The sequence below is a fragment of the Mirounga leonina genome, unplaced genomic scaffold, assembly GCF_011800145.1.
Source record: "Mirounga leonina isolate KUSES-001 unplaced genomic scaffold, KU_Mleo_1.0 Mir_151, whole genome shotgun sequence".
NCBI lineage: Eukaryota > Metazoa > Chordata > Mammalia > Carnivora > Phocidae > Mirounga > Mirounga leonina.
The window spans coordinates 6,214,116-6,235,516 of NW_023270377.1; the positions used below are offsets into that span (position 1 = coordinate 6,214,116).

The window sequence follows — 21,401 nt, forward strand, 5'->3', positions numbered from 1 at the left end:
CAGTTTCTTCTTCTGCAAAATGAGGATAGAAATGAGTCCCAGCTTCCTAGAACCGGAGGGTGTGGGCGTTCAGTGCTTATGGAGAGTTTGCACGCTTTTGGTAAAAGGTGGCCGTGTCATCCTCACTGTCCTCATCCAGTTGTCCACCACTTCAGGGTAGTCTTCAGGGAACATCTTTGTGCTTAAAACTTTGCTGTCTCGGGCCGCCTGGGTGGCTCAGTCATTAAGCGTCTGCCTTCGGCTCGGGTCATGATCCCGGGGTCCTGGGATCGAGCCCCGCATCGGGCTCTCTGCTCCGCGGGAAGCCTGCTTCTCCCTCTCCCACTCCCCCTGCTTGTGTTCCCTCTCCCGCTGTGTCTCTCTCTGTCAAATAAAATCTTTTAAAAAAACAAAAAACCAAAAACTTTGCTGTCTTTAGGATGTAGCCCTGGGTGGAACAGCTGAAATACAGAGTAGCGTTGTGTTTCGGGACTCTGATACACACTCCCAAGAGGACTTCTCTGCCCACGCATTGAGCGCGTCTGTGTGAATTAGAAAGCCACTCCTTCCTCCAGACCCTGTACCACTATGTGGAGGAAAATTTTGTTAGAGCGAGACACCCTACTTGTTCTCGTAGGCCATCTGCTGTCGTAAAAGAAAACTGTAATAGGGTGCCTGGGTGGCTCAGTGGGTTAAGCGACTGCCTTCAGCTCAGGTCATGATCCCGGAGTCCCAGGATCGAGTCCCACATCAGGCTCCTGGCTCAGCGGGGAGTCTGCTTCTCCTTCTGACCCTCTCCCCTCTCATGCTTTCTCTCTCTCTCTCTCTCAAATAAATAAAATCTTTTAAAAAAAAGAAAACTGTAATAAACCTAGAAATATACGACGGGTACGACGGGAATGATATACCCCTTATATAAGGCACTTTTATGTAGCGTCTGTCTCTACAGCTGTGCATGACTGTCCTGTTACTAAGCTGAATCTAGATCCTGGCATCAGTACTCTGAAAGCTCACCATGTGATTCCAGTGCGCAGGCCGAAGTCAGCCGCGGATTACTCCGTGACAACACTTCTCTTTGAAAAATGTGGCAACGCAAAAACCAAAACAAAAAATGTGGTAACAAATTATTCGTATAAGTCTGAGCATACTTGGGAGTCCTGAAATAGACTCCATGCACAGCTGCCTGGCACTGCCCTAGAAAGATAGCTTTCTTAAAGCCAGCTCAGTAGACCTTGGTCACCTTTAATTAGTCACATCAAAGCACCCATGCAGAATTTTGGAAGTGGTACCTAAGGAAAAGTGTTAATTTTCTGATCCTTTCTGATCCATAGAAGCACTGTGTAAAGACACATGTTTTAAAATGTCCCTATTCCTACAGTTTGTTGCTCAAACAAGGGAAATGGTTCGCTGGTATGAATGAGATCAACTGGCTCCAAGTTCAAAATTTATGTGAATTAGAATCCGAAGAGAAGCAAGTTAAAATATCAGCAACTGTGAACACAGTGAGTAGATTACAGTTCACGTCTGGTGGACAGTTTTCTAGTTTAACAGTGTTTGATTTAAAAAGCAGTACGTGAAATCTTCCAGAACGCTTGTCTCAGTGGGCTTCTAGAACTTAAGAAATCAACTTTTTGGGGCACCTGGTTGGCTCAGTCGGTAGAGCACACAGCTCTTGATCTCAAGGTCATGAGTTCAGGCCCCACGTTGGGCCTACGTAGAGCTTACTTTTTTAAAAAATGTGGGGGGAGGAAATCAACATTTTATTGTTAACATTTGATTACCGCTCATTTACCTGTATTAGCCCTTGGCATGTTTCAAGAAAATATGTGCCTTTTTTCCATCCAAGGCTACAATTAGAATGTAGGCTTTTACCTATTTAATTAGTTCATGGAATCCCCTAGCTTTGATAAATATAAAATGCCATTTTCCCACAATCTTTTCTCTATTTTTTAAACCAGGCAAATATGTTTTGGTTTTGTGTTGTGTTGTTTTTTGGTGCTTGTTTTTTTAAGCTTATCTTAAATTATTCTGCGTCGTACTCTGTGCACTCTAAAGTCAGCTGCTCTTAAAAGGGAGTCCTTCAGTTTTCCACTGGAAGACTGTGACCTGGTTTCCTTAAACATCATTCTGGGAAACATCTCTTTACATTCATGTGGTCTCTCAAGTCATTAAAGTTTTTTTTTTTTTCTAGAACATCAAAAGAAACCTATTAGAATGTTTTCTATAAATATTCTAATTTCTTAGGGTGCATTAGGATTGGTTGGTATGGCAGATCTGCCACCCTGACCCTAAGTGGGAGGCTTTGGTGAAGTCCGGTTACTCCAGTCTCCGTTCCTTCTTGGTGCTGTATGGGGCGCTGCTGGGAGGGTCCAGTCCGTGATTGCTGACATCACTTTTAGCCCTAAATTTCCCATGCCCTAGAGGCAGTTAGCCTAAACTAAAAAGAAAAGAAAGAAAACAACCTAAAAGTAATTTAAACAAAAATGTTAAATAGTGCCCTTGGATTAGTGTTGCCCATCTTTATATTTTTTTATGCTCAATGGCCCTAAATTCATTATTCTTAACCTAAAGAAATACGATGAACTGCATTTTCTTTTGTTTGCTCTCGTTAGAAAAGTTAGTGTGGGTTTTCAGCTTTTTGCCTTTGTAGCTAGGATTGTTTCTTTAGCTTTCCGTCTTTCTGTTCTGGTTACCATCGGTTTAAGGCTTAACTATTAAGATCCAGTTTTTGGTTTTAACTTGGTAGAAGAGAGGAAATGAATGTCAGAGATGGAAAAAAATCTTTTTTCAAGTAGGCAGAAACTTCTGTCCAGTAACCGGTAAGTCAGCTGAGCTGTGTACGCGTTCACTGACGGCCTCGGCGCCCTCCCCTCCCGTTGGTCTCATGCACACAGTCACTAGTTTATTTCTCTGTTGTAGGTGGTGTTTGATCTTCGAATTAAAGCCATAAAGGAACTAAAATTAATGAAGGAACTAGGTAATCACTTACGTTTGCTCTTGGGTTTTTTTGGTTTAATTTAGTTTTGTTTTGATTTTGGTTAAAAAAAAAATATGGCAGTACAGGGGCGCCTGGGTGGCTCAGTTGGTTAAGCGACTGCCTTCGGCTCAGGTCGTAATCTCAGGGTCCTGGGCTCGAGGCCCGCGTTGGGCTCCCTGCTCAGTGGGGAGTGTGCTTCTCCCTCTGCCTCTCCTCTGCTTGTGCTCCCTCCCTCCCACTCTCTCAAATAAATAAATAAAATATTTAAAAAGAAATATGGGAGTACAAAAAATAATTTAGGGAAAGTCCATGCCCTACCACCCCACATGGACAAATGTTAACATTTTATCATGTCGTTATTGTTGTCTGAAACATTGCAAATAAAGTTAAAATTCTCTGTGTTCTCCTCCTCAGACCTCTTCTCTCTCCCTCCCCCAATGCAGTCAGTATATCTGATTTGGGTGTGTTCCGTATGCATTCGACTGTTCTGTTCACATTATGCTTCCATATATAGGTGTATAGATATGTGTATATTGTACTTTCACATTTAAATTCTGTCATACAGAATATAACATTCTGAAACTCACTCTTCACTCGGCAGTAGGTTTTCTTTAACAGCTTTACTGAGGTATAATAACTCACATACCATCAAACACCCATTCTGTGGATAAGTCAGTGATGATTAGTAAACGTACAGAGTTGTACAGCCATGAACACAATCCAGTTTTAGAACATTCCATTGCTCCAAAAAGATTCCTCGTGCCCCTTTTGCTTTCCAAGCCCCGACAGCCACTCATCTACTTTCTGTCTCTCTAGACTTACTTTTCTGGACATTTTAAGTAAATGGAACCATATAACATGAACTCCCTCATGTCTGACTTCTTTCACTTAGCATACCAGTTTTGAGGTTCATCCATGATTTCGTGTGTATCAGAAATGTGTTCCTTTTTATTGCTGACCAGTGTTCCATCGTATGGATGTATCACATTTTGTTTATTCATCCACCTCTTGATAGACATTTGGATTGTTTCGAGTTTGGAGGTTTTATGAATAATGCTGTTATACACATTTGCATGTAATTCTTTGTGTGGACATGTTTTCGGTTCTCTCAGGTAGATCTGCAGGATTGTAGTTGCTGGGTCATATGGCACATTTGTGTTTAACTTTATAAGAAACTGCCATTCTACTTTCCTGAGTGGATGAACCATCTACGTCCCCGCTAGCCATGTGCTAGCATTGCGGTTTCTCCACATCCTTGCCAGTATTTGTATCTGTCTTCTTGATTGTAACCACGCTGGTGGGTATGAATTAATCTCATTGTGTCTTTAATTGGTTTTCCTAATGCGGTGGTGGTGAGCACTGTTGATGTGCTTACTGTCTATATATCTAAAGGATTCTCTTAAGCTACTAGAACTAGGAAGTTTAACGAGAAGTCAAAATTAATACAAAAAATCCATTGTATGTTCACTAGCAACAGAAAAAAATGGGAAATGAAATTAGGAAAACATTTTAATAGCATAAGATACCATGAAATATTTGGGGATAAATTTATTGAAATATGTGCAGGACATATACACTGACAAGAAAATATCCCTGTGAAAAGTCAGAGAACATGTAAGTAAGTGGAACGATGCACCATGTTCCTGGATCAGAAAACATGACATTGTTAAGAAGTAAATTCTCCCAAAATCAATTTGTAGATTCAGCGCATCCTCACTCAGAATCCTAGCAGGTTGTGTGTGTGTGTGTGTGTGTGTGTGTGTGAGAGAGAGAAATTGACAAGCTGATTCACTTTACATGGAAATGCAAAGAACCTAGAGTATCCTAACAACTTGAGGGGAGAAGAGATCGGAAGAGTCACACTATCTGATTTTGGGATTCACGCTAAAGCTGTAGGCGTCAAGACAGTGGGTCCTAGCATAGGAGCAGACCTAGTGCAGGGGTCAGCAAGCTCTCTAGGCCAAAACCTGTTCCTGTGCAGTCGGTGAGCTAAGAATAGTTTCACACTTCTAAAGGACTCCTTTTCTGCAATAGAGATTGTATGTGGTTTTTGAGCCTAAAATATTTACATTGGAACTACATTGAGAATCCAGAAATAGGTGCAAATAAATGAAAGTCCCTTGACTTTCAACAAAAGTACTAAGGTATTCCCATGGGGAAAAATAGTGTATTTTCAACATAAGGTGCTGGACCGATTGGCTATCCATGGATGCAAAGATGAACCTCTAGCTTTGCCTTACATCATGTAAAATACTAATTCAAAATGGACCATAGACCTAAATGTTAAAACCATTTCCATAAAATTTCTAGGAGAGAATTTATAAGAAAATCTTTGTTACTTTTATCATAAGGAAAAGGCTTTTTTTTTTTTTTAGTTAGGAGTCCAGCACAAACCATAAAAGAAAAAAAAAACAATAAATTCGGCACTATCAAAATTTAAAACTTCTGTACTTCAAAAGGCATTTAAAAAGGCAAGCCACAAATTGGGAGAAAAAAAGTTTGTAGCACGTTTGACATAGACTTGCATCCAGGTTGTATAAAAAAAATACTTGTAACTTAATCAGAAGACAACTCAGCCCACATGGGGAAGACACTTGACAGAAGAACACCTTCCTGTGGATGACCAGTAAGCACAGGAAGGATGCTTAGTGTCGTTAGCCATGAAGCTGATTAGCTGTCAGACTGAAACCGCAATGATACACCACTGCACACCCAGTGGAATGGTTAGAATTAAAGGCCCAGCAAAACCAAGCGTTAGCGAAGATGTGGAGCAGCTCCCACATACTGCGGCGTGAGTGCAAAATGGTAAAGAGTTAGCTTGCTTCTTAGGAATTTAAACATTCACTTACCCGTCCTAGGTGCCTTACTCAAGAAAAATGAAACCATATCCTTACAAATACTCTATGTAAATGTTCATAATTGAAAGGTGGATACAGTCCAAAAGTCCATAAGGCAGTGAATGGGTGAGCAAATTGTGTTGTAGCGTAACAACAGGAGGTTGTTCATCAGCACGAGCTTCGAGCTACCACCACCTGCAAAACACGGGTGACTCTCAAAGCAGAAGCCGGACACAAAAGAGCACATACTCTTATGACTCCACTTATGTGAAATTTTCAGAACAAAAAACCCATGCTTTAGTGATGGGGCAGAAAATTGGATTGTGGGGGGAGGTTGACTGCAGAGTGGCATGAGGGAATTTTGGGGGATGATGCAAATCCTATCTCGGTTTACTGGTTGTTGCTGAGTGTTTAGATCAGACTCTGTACACTTAAACAGGACATGTTTTATTGTAACTTACACCTCAAATGGATGAAAAGCGTATGGTTTATTAAAATGAAGAGTTTATCATCTTCCCGTGAGACAGGTCTCCCTTCTTTCACTCTTGCCCCCCTCTGAGCCGTTCTCCTTCTAGCAAGTGATCTTCTTAAATGGAGGCGAATGAGAGCATATCACCCCTCTGCTTCATGCCCTGTAGTGCTTGTCCATAGCACGCAGGCTCCTTCCTCAACCCAGCCTTCAAGAACCGGCCTCGTCTGACCACGGCCTCGCGGCCTCCTGTGGTCCCCTCTCCTGCTTCACACACTTCCCACGCTGGCTCTCAGAGGTTCTAGTGTGCCAGTGCTCCCGCCGCACCCCTCGGCGCCCCACTTCTCAGTGGGGTCCTCTCCCTGAACCGTCTCTTCCCTCCTCTCTGCTGACTTCAGCCACCCACTTGCCCTGAGCTAAAATGTTACTTGCTGTCGTCCCTGAGTGCTCAATCTCAGCTAACATCGGTTTTCTCCTGGTACCTCGTACGCTCGCGCCTCACTGCCCCGGTGCCTCGTGTGGCGAAGGCCCACCTCCTCCGTCAGACGAGACGGCAGAGTCCGTGGCTGTCTCCCCTCACTGCTCTGCTATCCGCTTCTGGTCGGCGCCTGGCACATGGAAGACACAGTTTGTGAACTGAAAGAATACTTTAAGGAGGCAGTGTTGAGATGCATTTTTTAAATTGAAGAACTCTTCGTAAGCTGTTCCAGTGGTTGGGAAATGTGTATTAGAATGGTTTGCTAGCTGCACGGTACTGCTGCGTAACATGTAGACCTCTGGAATCTCAGCGATTTGTTGTGGTCTGATAAGAGTGCAGACTCAGAAGGCCCCCCTCATCCTTGTCCTCCCGGGAGGCCTTACCCCTCCTCCCAGGCCCCCACTCCTATCCGGCTTTGTAAGGATTCCGTTTGGACTCAAAACCTGGAGCGCTCCTTCCCACAAAGCCAGAATCTTCACCCCTGCAAAAATAGGGCCCACTGGCCCTAATCCGTTTAATAAGCATAAAAATCACCCAACAAATTTTACATAGAGGCAGTCTGCACGAATTTCAGTTACCATGGCTCATTACATAACGTCAGCCGCCCAACAGCGAGGCTCCAATGTCTGCTACGCTGCACGTGAACAGAGTAATTGCATGAAGTGCAAACTTTGCTACTAGCTCTTCATTCCACAGGTCGCTACGTAAATAGCAGATGTGCATCAGGATCGGTGACCGATTACCTCCCTCTGGAGTGTCTGGTAGTCATTGCACCACAGCCAAGGGTGTGGCCTGTTGTCCCCTTTCTCCCACCGTAAGGCCACGTGACGTCTTGCACTCATGGCTAAGCGACTCGCTTCGCAGAGATGAAGGTGCAGCTGGGAAGGGCTGCAGAGGCCTAGAAGAAATAGCTGGCCGGGGGAATGTTGGCACTGCTGTCTCTCCGGAGACTAGATACGCAGCCAGGGGACACGAAGGGATGTGAGGAAAGTGGTTGTGACAGGACGATGAGATCCTTGAGGAGGTGATGCTGGCAAAAACCCTCATGTCCAAGGAGCCTCCTGCAGACCCTTCATGAGGTTGAAAGCACAAAACAGGAAATTTGGGAAGCAGAGCAAACTTAGAGGATGACGGTCCGCTCGGGGATAGAAAAGATGCTCACTTCGTATTGTAAGCTCTACGGCAAGAAGCGAGCCCTGTGTAAACTAGACTTGATGTTTTTTACAAAAAAAAAAAAAAAAATTCTCAAATGTTTCTAGTGTTTTAACTTGCAGTGTAAATACTAATTTTGCTATTTTTTAAATTTGACTGTACCTGTGTAACGGATGGAGATTTAACTGTTATAACAACAGTGTTGAGAGGTCCCAGGACAGCTGCGGTGTCCTCACGGTGACTGAGCTGGCCTTGCGTGGTTTCGGCATGGCAGGCCTTCTCGTGGCCCTGTGCGAACTGAAGACTGCCTGTACTTGGGGTTTTTTTGTTTTGTTTTGTTTTTGATGGGGGTTTTTTGTTTTGTAGCTTATTATAGCTTTCTGCTAATTGCAACAGTAGAGCATCTCTAGTTTTTTTGGTGCACTAACCAGCTTCTTTTTATTTGTAGCTGAGAACAGCTGTTTGAGACCTATTGATAGAAATGGGAAGCTGCTTTGTCCAGGTAAATCTTTGGGGTAGCCTTCAGTACGGACTCACGCTCACACCATCGATCTTCCTTATTTAAGTGGTGGCTTCCAGTACCTAATATCCTTAAATTACCTTTTAGAAACTAACTTACTAGACATACTATTGTCCCAGTGCTGTCTTCATGCATTATAGAAAATCGTAACCAGAAATTCAAACACTTCTGTTTTCTAAAGGAAAACACCTATCTTTCTGATGAGCTGCTCCTCATTTTAGGCAATTGTTTTGATCGAGTTGTATCTTTTCTAGATTCACTGTCAAAGTGTTTGTATTGCTCATGTTACTGTGATAAGAGTTGTAGAATAGACTTTGTTCTCACCTCTGCATCCTGTCATTAGACTTAATTTAACTGATGGTCACCACAGCAGCTTTGAATGTGGAAGAGGCTGGTCCATTGTTCATGAATCAATTCGGAATAGCTAGCTTTTAATCCAAGTAAACAATGGCTCTTTGATTCTTATTAAGTATGAATCTAAATAGCTGCCTCTTATTTCTTAGCATTGTTTTACACATAGGAAGATATATCCTAGAGTGTGGAAATTGAAAATCAAACATAACTGTAATACAGGTCATCCTTTTGCATGGAGTACATCTCATATTTTTTCTTTCTTGACATTCTTGATTTTCAAAGGAAGGCTGATTTCAGTATATTATTTTGCCCAGAGAGGTAGGAATTAATAACATTCATCCTGTTCTCCAAATTCTTTGTAGTGCCAGACAGTTACACTTTGAAGGAAGCAGAACTGAAGATGGGGAGTTCACTGGGACTGTGTCCTGGAAAAGCGCCAACTTCCTCTCAGGTAACATGGGGTCTACCTGACAGAACGAGATCAAGCTTCCCAGAATCAGAAGTTCTTAATTTCGTGATTCTTACCTTAACTACTGCACCCAGTAATCATTTTTCTTACAAGTTTTTTCTTTCTTAAACGATACCTTGTATGTTAGGCATACAAAGAACCATCTAGTTCTTTGTGTTTAAATCAAAAATATCAATAAATAAAATCTTAAAAAAAAAAAAAAAGGACGACTGGGTGGCTCAGTCGGTTAAGCAACTGCCTTCGGCCCGGGTCATGATCCCAGGGTCCTGGGATCAAGTCCCACATCAGGCTCCTTGCTCAGCAGGGAGCCTGCTTCTCCTTCTCTCTCCCTCTGCTTGTGCTCTGTCAAATAAATAAAATCTTTAAGAAAAAAACAATCAAAAATATCAATGTCAGAGCATATTCATAGGTTCTTTTTCTGTGAGAATTTTGTGGTTAAGGGGGACTTTTAAAGTTGGCCACCTGTTCGAACCACCCTGTTTCAGAAATTCTAAGCAGCACCCCTTTTCCCCACATTTCGCCATCTGCAAGGTTAGGACCCATATTACAGTCAGTGGCCTCTGATTGCAGCAGCTGCACTGTTTCTCCTCCTTAGTGGCGCAGGAAGTGCTGAGGGACAACCAGCGGCATCTTAGATGTAACGAAATAGAGCATATGGATTTTGGACTGAATTACTCTCTGCAGTAATACAATTGTCTCATAGCAGCTTTGTTTTCAATCGGTCCTCGTTTTCTGTATAAAGTATTAGGTCTGCCAGAAGCCCTATGTGTTCAGTAAAGTTTCATTACAGTCCAAAATTCACAGGGTCCTTACCGGTAAGACTCTGTTTCGCCGGAGCTGGACTCCTGTCAGGATCCCTGTGGTTCCCAGATGCACTTCTTTAGTTTCCCAGCTACCGCCTCTTTAATTTGTTCTTCCCCTGAACTTGGCCACGTAGGAATGTATGACAAGCTGGGAGGAGGGAAACGTGACAGGTGAAATGGAGTTCGAAAGGAAAGGGAGGGCCGTAAGGAGCTGAACTGACAGGCAATCAGATTCCCTGGACAGAAAATAAGATCACAGCCAAATGACAGAGAAAACCCAGTTAATGCTTACAGCATGTGGCCGATCCCTTTGAGGAGTGACCAAGAAAGAAATGAAGATCATGGTGGGATAAATAATATCTGGGAGAGAGAAACAATGATGTAACACCTGTGGGAGTGGAAACACGTGTGAAGCATCTTACGTTTCTGGGTCGTCGAGATTATTGTTTAAATTGCAACATTAAATTACCCAGCATCTTTATTTTTATATGATAAGATTTTTATTAAAATTTCATGGACCATTAGCTTTTCTTTTTTGGAAGCAGGTAATACATTTATAGAATTTTAAAATTTAGATTAAATTGCATTCATTGATCTTAGCTGTTCCTGTTTTTCACTGTGGGGAGTGATGTTCAGCCTGGTACAGAGATGGAGATCATAGTAGAAGAAACAATATCTGTGAGAGATGTGAGTAATTTTACTTTTTCTGGTCTGGGGAGAGGTCTGTGGGCATTTGGTATGGGGAGCCATGGTAACCCGTGTTTGGATTTTGAGGTCCTGAGGCTAGGGTTCACATAATATACTTTAGAGAATTCTGTGCATTCACTAAATGAGTAGTTTTGGGAACTTGAAAATTGGTGAACAGCCCAAATTTTTAAAATAAGATTATTATCTTTCTTTTTTCTGATTATCAGTAATACTTGTTTATTATAGGAATTTGGGCTACACAGAAATGGAGTAAAAGAAAAAATTAAAACCCCTCATTATCCTTTATCCCACTAATATTAACATTTTGGCATATTTCCTACTGGTGTTTTTAGGGATACACATACGTAATCACACCCCCGGGCGTGAATGTGTGTGTGTGTATGTATGGGGTAATAATTATGGTAGCATCATGGAGAACTAGGACTTTCAGTCTTGGAAAATGGAGAGACACATAGCATTGGGGTAGTTGAGTAGAGCCTGTACTCCTGAATTTGAATCAGAAGAGTCAGAATGAACTTGATGTTTGTTTTTCAAAATTTTTTCTAGCTCTTTCCCCTAAAACAGCTTAGACACAGTGACCAACCTGGTGGGAGCAAGCACCCCAGCACCCAGATTGTGGTTGCTAAATACAGCCTCCTACTGGAAGGAATCAGGGCTTCTTGGAGTAGCGGCTGGGTCTGTATCTAGGTCAGGAACGTGTCAGGTGAGCCTGGAACATCTTATCCTGACAGAAGCAGTAACGCTAGCCAAGATTGCTGGGATCTGCGGAGAAACTCAGGAGCCAACTTGAAGAGGCTCCTGCTAGTCACAGATGAGACAGTTTGAGCCTTCGTGGGAATAATAATAAAACTGATTACTATGCATACTTAAAATCCACGAGTTCATAAGTGATCCTAAAAAGACCATCTTCACTGGTTACGCAGAGTGGATGCTGGGGAACCATAAGGAGAAGGGTCTTTCTTTTGGAAGCTATACTGCAGGGTAACCAGATAGATAATGAGAAGGTGTTTTGATAAACATATCTCAGCTAATAAATAAGATGAAAGAATTTTAAACTATTGCGGTTATTTTAACTCCTAATGAATTAATGTGTCTAAACAATGATCCGGAAAGACTGCTAACGATCCAAAAAGAGTAACACACACACATTACAGTAGTTCAAAATGATACCCATGCTCTTCTTGCCAAAATAAAACAAAACGAAGTGGACCTGACCTCCTAGGTCTGAGGGTCCGTTTCTAAGAAGTACAGGGGGACAGAGGGGACGTGTTACCGCAGCCCAGGGCCACCGTCTGCACAGTCCTGAAGGGACTCGGGAGACAAGAGGGGCAGGTGCAGTGTGTGCACTTTTATTTGGCTCTTGGTACAAACCAGGAAAACCTTAGTTACAGTGTAAGAGAGACTAAGGGAAAGGGGGGCTGAGGGCAACTGGCTGACTCAGTCGGTGGAACGTGTGACTCTTGATCTTGGGGTTGTGAGTTGGAGCTCCATGTCAGGCATAGAGATTACTGAAAAAAGGTAGGGGAATATGAACACCAACTGGGTATTTGTTATTAAGGAATTCTTAAGTTTTTTAGATGTCGTAATTGTTTCAGGCTTATGTTTTTTAAAAGAATGTTGATCTTTTTGAGATGAGTGCTAAATATTAATAAATGATATGATAGTTGACATTCTTGTCTCAAAGCACCTGGGGGCAGGGGGCGGGACAGGAAGTGGGTGGGAGCGTGGCGCACAAGACGGGCCACGGCAGTCACGGATGTTGGGTGGTGGCTTCCGACGGCTCACGTTTACCACTCTCTCTGCATGTGTTTGAAATTGTCCACAATAAAACATTAAAAAAAATTTTTTTTCTACTTTTTGTTACCTGCTGTAAATATTTTCCTAGCTTTTCATTTAGCTTTTAACTTTTTGGTGCTTTTCATGTCAAAGACAGGAGGCCGCAGAACGTTTCAGAGGAGCAAAGTGTCTGTCTGTCTGCTCTCGAGCCCACTGCGGGCAGACTCACTCCCCTCCACGTGGCTGCGCCCCGTGAGCAGTTCTCCGTTGTCCTCTGACGCGATCGATGCCTCTCTGGGCCTTGAAACGCTTCTGTCACTTGGCTCAGGAAGACCCCAGCTCCTCACGGTCCCCCCACGTCACAGGCCCAGCCCTCCACAGTTTGTGCTCTTCTGTCTCCCTTAGACTGGACCCCGGCCCTGCACTCTGTGCCTGTGTGACCAGCTGCTCCTGGTTGTCTGATCGCCCTCCCCCTGCTGTGTGACCCCCGTCCTGGCTCGCGCGCACCTCACGTCTCCCTCGTCAGTCGCTGGTGGCAGCTCCATTTCTCTGCTCGCTCGGGCCAGACCACCAGGGAGTCATCCTCGATTCTTTTCTGTTTCACATCCAGGTTTTCAGGAAACCTCCCATCACAGTTCCTCTAGGATCTGACCACATCTCATTCCCTCCACTGCCACACCCTGGTCACCTCTCCTCTGGATTATTCCAGCAGCTTCCTGACGGATCTTTTTCTTTCCAGCCTGGCATTTCCCCAGGGTCTGTTCTTACAGAGACATTGAGTGGTCCCTTCCCTTCCTGTTCTCACAGCCCTTGTGTGCTTCCCCCTGTGTCTCGGGGTCCCAGCCAGAGGCCCCGAGCGCGTGCTCTGCTGAGCCACATCGGCCTCCATGCTCTGGTCCTCCCCAGCACACAGCTGAGGTGAATGCCCACCTGGTCGTTTTCTTAAGTAACGGAAGCTGTCCTCGGCTGCAGCCTTGCTCCCATGCCCTGTGTTTTACTGGATTGTGCTCTCGTTGCTGGCCTTTTCTAAACAACCTGTAGGTATATATTGAAGTCTTTTCTATTCTTAATCATACAAGTAATCATGGACTTATTCTTTAAACTCCAGTGGGGTGGGTTATAGCTAAAAATCCTCTTGATCCCCAGCCTACCCTAGCCCCTCAGCCAGACGTCTACATGGTCTCGGGATGGTGAGATCTGACCACACCAGCGAGCGTGTGTCCTTCCAGACCTTTGACGCACTCATACTGGCTCGGGGACAAATGAGCTGGACTTGTTCGTATGCTTTCTTTTAAATCATAAATGGGATCACACTGCATGTGTACTAGAACTTTGTTTCACTGCAAATTTAGAGAGGTCTTTTAAGACTATAGGGGTGCCTGGGTGGCTCAGTCGTTAAGCATCTGCCTTCGGCTCAGGTCATGATCCCGGGGTCCTGGGATCAAGCCCCGCATCAGGCTCCTTGCTCGGCGGGAAGCCTGCTTCTCCCTCTCCCACACCCCCTGCTTGTGTTCTCTCTCTCGCTGTGCCTCTGTCAAATAAATAAATAAATTCTAAAAAGAAAAAAAGAGTACGTATAAATCCATTCTATCTTTTAAGACCTCTCATAGTTTATAAAGTGTTCCTCTGTTCGTGGGTATTTTGATCCTTTGCTCTTTTTCTTACTCCAAGCAGTACAGTAGTAATCTTCCTTATTCTTGCTTCCTTCTGTGCTAGTGTAGTACAATTCAAGTTATATTTACTCTTGCCGTAGATTTATAGGTAGGCAAAAGAGTAGGTTTTCCCCCCAAGGAAGTTGGGAGTTTCTGATTTTTACTATTGTTATTTAAACTTCGGTTAGTCGTGTGTCACTGTTGCTTTCTGCCGTGGGATCACCGCCGCACGGGTCTCTCCCTGAGTTTATAGGCAGCCAGTTGTATCTCTTGGGTGCTGTGTAAAGGCTAATCTCCTTTTGTAGGATTCAGAGGTTAATATAGATCTATGAAACCAGCCTAATCAGTCCTATCCGGTCCAAACCGCAGTGTTGGTCCTCATGAGCAGAAGGCTGACCTGGATGTGGGTGAGCCGCATCTATGTCTCGGATGCAGACACCTGCAACTTCTTCCCCCTCCTGGGTTGGCCCTTTTAGCTCTTAGGAAGCTGAGCTTCCTCAAATCATCTTAACTGTGTACATCCTTATCCCTGCAGGAATTATTAAATATAATAAGACAGATAGGCTCAGGGTCTAAAGGGGGCATCTCTCCCAATACTGTACCTCAGAAACAGAGAATTAATGAATGTGGTTTTTCTTTTTTTTTGAACAGTGTTTGAAGCTCATGCTGGAGAAGTCTGGCCTACCGGGTAAGTTCCAGACCATGACGATGTCACTTCTCTCTGTCCTAATAAGTTATAAGTTATGTCTTTATAATAAGGGCCTGATGACAGCCCTTCAGGTTTGTCTGCACACACACGGTGCATTCTCCTGGTTCCTGTGTGCGAGCGAACAGAAAGCTCGCCATGCATGAGCTGCTGTGAGTACAGAGAACCTAGACAGGCTCCAGCACAGGCTCAGAAGAGACGAAGCCAGGATTTCTGCCCTCTGGAATTTCCAGGCCCTTCGCTGATTTTTTCTTTTTAAGCTCATTGATTCAGAATTTCAGTGCATTGTGTTTTGTGCCAGTGTTTCTGTGGTGTACATTAGGGAATGTAATAGGGAAAATCCAGGTTGTATTTGAAGTGGCTCCCCGGGGGGGAATCATGCGAGAGGGCTCCCAGGGGCGTCCCGCCGCGCTCCTTAGAGTGTTGGCTGTCAGCAGACTGCGCTGAGCTGAAACCTGAGGCGCCACTACTGGAAGGGAGGTTGCAGGCCTTGCACACAGGGCACCCTTCTAGGAGCCAGCAGGCCTCCGTGCGGGGACCACCCATCCCCGTCCCACAGATGACAAGACAGAGGCCGAGAATGGTTCAGGGTTTACCCAGAGTTGTACAGCGAGTAGCTAAGCCTCTGCTTTCAGGACCCGCGTTCTTCCTTCCACGTTATGCTGCGAAGGAGGAACGGTGTTCACCTTTAACTTATTGGTGGGGTTTTGTTTTGTGTTTTAAACACACTTACAGGGGCACCTGGGTGGCTTAGTTGGTTAAAGCGTCTGCCTTCGGCTCAGGTCGTGATCTCAGGGTCCTCGGGTCGAGCCCCATGTCAGGCTGCCTGCTCAGCTGGGAGCCTGCTTCTCCTTCTCCCTCTGCCTCTCCCCCTGCTCGTGCTTTCTCTCTCTCAAATAAATAAAGTCTTACAAAAACACTTAGATTAAGTTAAATATTAATACAGTTCTTACTGCATTTAAAACTAGAACTAATGGTAAGAGAGGGCCTGCAAAGAACAGTATGGTAAGGATTTCAGATCTGTGTGGTCTGGGCGGGATCAGTATTAGATCTGTGTTTACTCTTTTGGCTGTAGCTGTAGCAGGTGGGGTGGCTGTTTATAAGACATTGCTTTTTTTTTCCCCAATAACCAGGGTTTCCAACTTTTCCTCTATTCAGCTTCTGTCACCGCTTCAAAAAATTTCTTTCCCATTTCATCAGTATAGCAAGCATATTGAGAGAAGTCTAATTAAAGACTGTTTAACATTCATAAATGTTCATTTATACCAACTTCATTAAAATGCTATTTCAAAAACACTATTTTTGCTAGATTAACTGATAAGTGGATAGGAACAGTTTGGTTGTGCACATTATCAGTTGCTAAGACATATGAGCCTATACTTTCAACCAAGACCATGAAATAAAACAACTTCATGATGATTTTAGAAGAGATTCTGTGCCTAGACATACAGATATCTGTATTCTGTGTGATGTGTGTGCACGTGTAAATGATAGAAGTATAATGTAAACGTTATGTAATAGTAGCAAGTGTTAACCTGTTTGCAAGTAGCAGATCTTGGTGGAATAGAGAGGAAATTAACCAAACTGGAGGAACCACCTAATTTTTTTCATGCCTGGAAGAGAGAATTCGCTTTAAAAATTAGTTAATAGTTACTTGCTCAAATCCCATTTGATACTCGTTCATCCAGAAGGGTCATTACTGACAAACTCTTAAAAATATATTCTTAATTTTTTTTATCCTGATTTTGATTCTTTCACAGGAGACACGTGGCATTTACGAAAAATGGATTGGTGTTACGAAGCTGGAGAGCCTTTATGTGAAGAAGTAAGATTATTGTTACACATTTTGCTCTTAGAAATGACTGTTTGTGTTTCATGCATGATACTCACCCTCACCCCACTGGTGAATAAATTCTAGAGAAAACTTTAATTTTTTTTAGGATACAAAAGTCTGTACCTGGTAGGTCTTTGCTGAAGTCAGAGGGAAAGTCTTAGCCTAATGGGAACGTTTCTCATGTCTGTGTTAAGTCCTCTTTTGACTTGAGTATGTCCCTAGAAACAGTAGTTGCTCATGAGAAGGCAGAGAACTTCAGAGAACAAAAGACATTTGGAAACAATGTGAAGATACACTCTGAATTTTGAAACCTGAATATTTTCATCTCTGTAAGTTAATGATGGCAGAATTCATCTTACCAGCCAGTCACTTAGGCTCAGATCGAAACTGCGTCTCTAGATCCAGCCGGACTCTCCGGGTAGCCTTAGGAACAGTATTATCACAGGATAGTTGGACTCTGGTTAACCATCTTATTACTGATCCAGATAGCGTCACACCTACCGGTCCAAACCCGGGGGCTTAGAAGTGGTCCTAAGATGAAGCTCAGGGAGAAAGCAAGCTTAGGTACTTGCGGTCGGCCGCACTCCCCCGAGTCCTGTTGTGCCTGCCGTCCAGTAACGGCTGGTGGCATTGAGCGTCAGCAGAAGGCTGATCTAGGCAGGAGGACTGGGCCTTCCCCCGCAACCGCTCTGTTGTCTGGGGCCCAGTGAGTCCGCGCCGAGAGGCACCTCTGAGGCTCGGCCGGGAAGCTGACTGCCCAGAGTAAGACGCAGACCTCAGACAATCCCCAAGACATAAGGTTTGGAGGTCAGAGTATGTGTCTAGTCGTGTGGTTTCTACATTTTCTTCTCTTCTAATTCCCAAATTGGAATCAAACAATTCACCTAAAACCAAACTTACTATCCTCAAAACTGGCTCCTCTTTGCAGAGATGATGCTGTTCCCCGGCCTGGTGTTTTCAGGCTGCAGTGCCGCTTCCCCTGCTCACCTGTGGTCCTTTATATTTGCTCTTGGCTTTTCCACTCCTCCCTGGCCCAGCTTTTTTCATCTTTTCTTTTTTTGGCCTCTACCTAAATTACACCCAAGTGGCTTCCCCAGGTCTGGTGTTCCCCACTTCAGTATATCGTGCATGCAGCAGCCAGACTGGTCTTTAAAAACCCCTTCTCAGAAAACTTGAGTGGCTTTTTTAAAAAGCAGCTAAAAATTCCTTTAGTTCACAGCCCTTCCATCTGTGACCACCCCTCCGATCTAGCTTCCTGTCTTGTTACTCTCCAGCTCGTACTCTGGTCTGTCTCGTCTCTTAACTCTCCCCCTTATTCTGGACTTCACCTTAACCCTGCTCTTCTTTTCATCAGAATTCCTTGTCGTTTCCTCCAGCTTTCCATCTCCAACCCAGCCTTCAGGCTTAACTAATATTTCGTCCTCTGTAGCTCCATCCTACTTTTCTCATCCCATCCATCTCCCTCTCTGCAGAGCCTTTATGATACTTCCGGTTCATACCCTATAACTTAATACAGAATGAGATAGTGTTATGTAGTGTCAGTTTATTTCCTGTCTCCTTGATACCTGCTTTATTTTTTCTTTCTTGAAAGGGTTATAGAGGTTATAGAGGTTTAAAGAAAAGATCCAGGGGTCTTGTTTCTTCCTGTCAGAAGTCATAAAGGAATTTCTGTTTCCCCAGGACGCAACCCTGAGAGAACTTATGATATGCTCTGGAGATACTTTGCTTTTAATTGAAGGAAAACTTCCCCCTCCGGTAAGGTTTTGTTTCTGATTGACATTTTGTAAATAACAGTTAGTGCTTCCTGATGACAAAGATGATATATTCTCCTTGTGGGGAAATACAGCCAGGCATGGAGAGTAGCGCTAGGATGTGGGGTGAGTTCTCTAATCAGACAGCTGCCATATTTCACATCTTTATAGATTTTCTTCTTTTAAAATCAGTTGTATATACCGTTTTATTTCCTGCTTTTCGTATTTCATTTTTAAACCTGACTGCAGAATCCAAAACCAGTCATTGTATCCAGGGTGTGACTTACCACAGTTTAATTCACATACCCCCGGTGAGAAATCTAGCTTGTTTTAAATCTTTTGTTTTTACGCATCATACCTAAATAGAAATCCTCCTCAAGACTGTTCCAAAGGCAAAATTAACAGGTCAGAGGTATGAACTTTTTAAAGACGAGATGCTAGCTCTGTGTTGCCACATTGTTTTCCCAAAGCCACACCAAACCGATAGCGCTGTGAGCTGCACATGAGAACACTCATTTCACTGCTCTTAAATAAACACTGCGGATAACCACTTTTTAAGACCGTTCGTTATTAGGTTATTTTTAAGGCGGACACACGTAAAGATGAAAGTTTAAAAAATGACCCCAGATTCCAGCACTTAGATAACCACTGGCTTAGGATTAGGAAATTCAAAAGACATGGCAGGCTATAAAATGAAGAGTTTTTCCCGTTTTTTTTCTCTCCAGAGTGAGTCAGAATTAACTTACTTTCCTTTGTATATCCTTCCAAGAAAAGTGACGCGTTTGTATGCAGAATGTAAATACGTGCATATCCCTTTTAAAGTTCACACACAGGGGATCGTATTCTGTATGTTGTTTTACACCTGTTTTTATTCACTTCATGTATCTTGAGGATCTCCCCACATCCGCACACACAGGCCTACCTTATTCTTTTGCATCACTTCATAGAATTACATTTTATTCTGTGATGTTTAAAATTGACTTACTAATTGGTAATATTCATAATACGAAATTTGGAGTGTATCAAAAGCTGGGCCAGGAAAAGTAAGTATCCCCCCGCCCTTCAGCCCCTCAGTGTCCTCCCTCTGTAGGCAGCCAGTTTCCACTGCATCCTTCCAGAAGTACATACCTTGCAGGGTACCTGTGTGTATGTGCGTGTACATAGAACGTATATACGTTTGTATACGTACATATTTTTTTTACACAGATTATTTGCTAGACATCCTACTCTGTACCTCGCTTTTTCCATTAATATTTATCTCCATATGTATGTCGTGTTAGTACACATACAGCTATTTCATTCTGTTGGGTGGCTGTGGAATATTCCATTGTATGGAGGCACCATAATTTTTTCAGCCAGTCTCTTCAAGGATTTAGGTGGTTTCCAGTCTTTTGTTGATACAAATCACACTGCAAAAAATATATATATGCCATTTGGCATGTATGTATCTATAGGGTAAGTTCTAGAACTGAAACCACTTTGTCAAAAGTCCTGGCCTCCCGTAATGTAACTAGTCTTCTAAAGAGGGACCTTGAGGTTGGTTCGTGGGTTTTGCTACCATAAACAGTGTGCATTTATGGTTTTGTGTGTGGGGGCTAGTAGATCAGGTTTATTTCATGTAGTTTCTATACAGGAATCCAACTTAGAGCAATAGGTTCCTGCTTCTTTATAAAGTTCCTGTAGGAACTTTAATGAGTGAAAACTGCCGCTGACTGGAGCATTGTGCTGGTGGTGCCCTTACCAGGCCTGAAATTATTTGTATAGTTTGTTCTGTCCGGTGTTTTGATACTTCGTTTAGACTTTTCACTGATTGTAGTAAGATCCTACAAACTAGTATATTTACGAAGATACTTCTAAGCAAAGAACCCTGAGTCCCAATCATCCCAAAGACTAATTTTTATGACCTTAAATTTTTGATTGTAAAAACAATAAGCAGGTATAGTACATGGCAGTTAATACATCTAAAAGGAGAAATAATAAATTCAGGAACATTTGCTGTTACCAAGATATTTCTCTCTCTGTGAAAGTAGAAATTCAGTTAATCCGTGTACCTCACAACAGTTAGAAATGCTCCATTCTTCAGGGTTTCCTGAAGGTGCCCGTCTGGTGGTACCAGCCTTGGGGGCCCACGGGTCACTGGAAGAGTCATCCGGACCAGAGGACCGGTACCCCTTCTCCAGGTGGGGTCTGGAGGGCTGCTTCCACCCAAGGTGAGAACAGAATTGTAGCAGCCGGCATGTCTTAAAGAATAGAATGGCTGCTTCCACTCTGAGAGGCCGATGAAGTTTGTGTCTTAAGTGTAAGGTTGAAAAATCAAAACCTATTAAAACCATAGAATGCTTCTCCCTGCCGCTCCCCCTGCTTGTGCTCTCTCTCTCTCTGTCAAATAAATAAATAAAATCTTTAAAAAAAAAAAAGGAAAAGAACACAAATTAATTTCCTTCCTAACTAAATGAACAGAATATATTTATGGTAGGACCGACTTTATATATTTTTTTCTGTTTATTATGTTTCACTTAATTAGCCTTTTTAGTGCCTTGAAGTAACATACACTTAATATTTCTTTCTACCTTTTAAACCTCAGTACTGAAATTAACATAAGTGAGTCACATTTTTATCCCTTTACTGTCAAGCTAGGGTTATCTGTGTAGAGCAATTACCTGTGAAATTGGCATTAAGTTTTTTTGTTTGTTTGGGTTACATGAGACAGGCACTAATTCTAAAAATACTTTGGTGGTAGAATAATAATTACATGTACAATTGCATATAAACTTAAAAAGCAGTGTCTTTCTCCATGAAAGTAAACAGTTCATTTTTTGATAGTCCTTCTATATCACAACATCTGGGAAGTAGTCTTTCATTCCTGAGTTTCCTAAAAGTATCTTCCAGGTGGTGCCAGCTCATGGTGTCCTTGAGACAGAAGAACCACTCAGGAA

The 21,401-nt window shown here is 43.1% G+C and overlaps 1 protein-coding gene and 1 long non-coding RNA gene across 9 annotated transcripts in view; one reads left to right on the forward strand and one right to left on the reverse strand.

The window, feature by feature from the left end:
- Positions 1–21,401, forward strand: part of USP40 (ubiquitin specific peptidase 40) — a 75,546-nt gene that overhangs the window by 43,211 nt on the left and 10,934 nt on the right. For all 8 annotated transcript variants that reach the window (XM_035006815.1, XM_035006816.1, XM_035006817.1 and 5 more), the window contains 9 exons: positions 1,358–1,481; positions 2,899–2,956; positions 8,341–8,394; positions 9,129–9,217; positions 10,639–10,725; positions 14,826–14,862; positions 16,641–16,705; positions 18,395–18,469; positions 20,549–20,675. In XM_035006815.1, coding sequence (XP_034862706.1) covers positions 1,358–1,481; positions 2,899–2,956; positions 8,341–8,394; positions 9,129–9,217; positions 10,639–10,725; positions 14,826–14,862; positions 16,641–16,705; positions 18,395–18,469; positions 20,549–20,675 — 716 coding nt within the window. The remainder of the gene's footprint in view (positions 1–1,357; positions 1,482–2,898; positions 2,957–8,340; positions 8,395–9,128; positions 9,218–10,638; positions 10,726–14,825; positions 14,863–16,640; positions 16,706–18,394; positions 18,470–20,548; positions 20,676–21,401) is intronic.
- The window catches only part of LOC118011920, a 27,908-nt gene continuing 6,507 nt past the window's right edge, over positions 1–21,401 (reverse strand). Inside the window, exons 2-5 of the long non-coding RNA XR_004679566.1 lie at positions 10,049–10,186; positions 6,796–6,870; positions 5,824–5,988; positions 1–12 (exon numbers count right to left, since the gene is read on the reverse strand). This is a non-coding gene — a long non-coding RNA (uncharacterized LOC118011920). The remainder of the gene's footprint in view (positions 13–5,823; positions 5,989–6,795; positions 6,871–10,048; positions 10,187–21,401) is intronic.